This window comes from Elephantulus edwardii, unplaced genomic scaffold, assembly GCF_000299155.1.
Source record: "Elephantulus edwardii isolate Elephantulus edwardi_28Jun2011 unplaced genomic scaffold, EleEdw1.0 scaffold00518, whole genome shotgun sequence".
Classification (NCBI taxonomy): Eukaryota; Metazoa; Chordata; class Mammalia; order Macroscelidea; family Macroscelididae; genus Elephantulus; species Elephantulus edwardii.
In genome coordinates, this window is record NW_006400268.1 from 57,627 (window position 1) to 58,904 (window position 1,278).

The 1,278-nt window shown below is 36.7% G+C and overlaps 1 protein-coding gene across 1 annotated transcript in view; it reads right to left on the reverse strand.

Annotated features, from left to right (window-relative positions):
- Window positions 1–458: 458 nt before the first annotated feature.
- Window positions 459–1,278, reverse strand: part of LOC102869060 (chromosome unknown open reading frame, human C7orf72) — a 64,563-nt gene continuing 63,743 nt past the window's right edge. The window contains 1 exon segment of the mRNA XM_006903741.1: window positions 459–570. Coding sequence (XP_006903803.1) covers window positions 459–570 — 112 coding nt within the window.

Genomic DNA, 1,278 nt, shown 5'->3' on the forward strand with positions numbered 1-1,278 from the left:
CAATGAACATCTGTCAGGGCTGTGGGACTATACCTGCTAACTAACCAGTGCAGTGTTATGACAAGCAAGATACTCATTATCTAAAGACTTGTGTTACTTTTTGGAAAAAAGAATCCAAGTTTCATCAACTTTAACCATTTTCAATTACTAGTTAATTGTGCTTCACATGCTTTACAAACATTATAGGCCTCATTCAATGTAATTTTGATTGGTGGTATTTTCCTTCACAGGTTTCAGATAAAGGAATTGAACTTACCAAGACTTGGCCAAGGTCCCCAGGTCAGTCAGTCTCTGAAATGTAATCTCCTTGGTTACCACCTATACTTCTTTCACCAACAGAAATCCTTCTTTGTAATTCCTTTCAGTAGCCTGCCATTCTTTTACACATTTATTGTAAAGTCAATTATGTTTCATCCTTAAGAAAATAGAGGAAATATCTGTGGATATGTGAATGTAACTTACTGATTTGTGATTGTATACAAGGGTTTAAAGGTTCGAGTCTTGGCTAGAGATGTGAGGTCTCCAAAGGGTTTATCAGTATCATCAGTGTTTGTGGATTCCACATAACCACTGTGAAAAGATAGAAAAGATGCATGCTTGTAATATATATACACACAGTATTCTTATTTTTAAGTTTTATATTATTTATTACTCAGCGGAAATTCCAACATGATACACTGATGTGATTTCGTGCATTTAGGGAAGAAACGCATCTTAAGTGAGAAATTGTGCGGATGGCTTCTGGAAGACCTTCATTCCAAGTGGCTTTTTACAAAAGAATTTCATTTAGAAGTCAGGGCCTATTTTCTTTAGTTTGCTGTAATCCACATCCATCGAGTAAAACTTGTATTGATCACTGGGGCCTAGTTTGTTTCATGGTTCTGGGTTATTCTTTCTGTCGCAAGAGACATCTGGATTAAATAATGCCAGAGGCATGACATACAATGCTGTTCCAGTACCTCCAGCTCCAATGAACAGAACACAAAGAGAGGTATCAAGCTTAAGTGCTTCCTGGATTGACCGAGGGTCTGGCAGAGCACGTATGCGGCAGAGCCCTCCTGGGCGGAAGGAGAGGATATGTAAAATAGAAAGGCCTTATAAACAGGACTCCTCTCTGCCCCAAGAGCTGGCGTAAAATGTCACCTATATACAGTATTGTAACTTTAAACTGAAATCTCTTTGGCAAAAAAAAAAAAAAAGAAGAAGAAGAAGATCAAATTTCATTTTTTTTATTAAATTTTATAAGTTTTAATGAACATTTATAGAGATTTTGGGTTT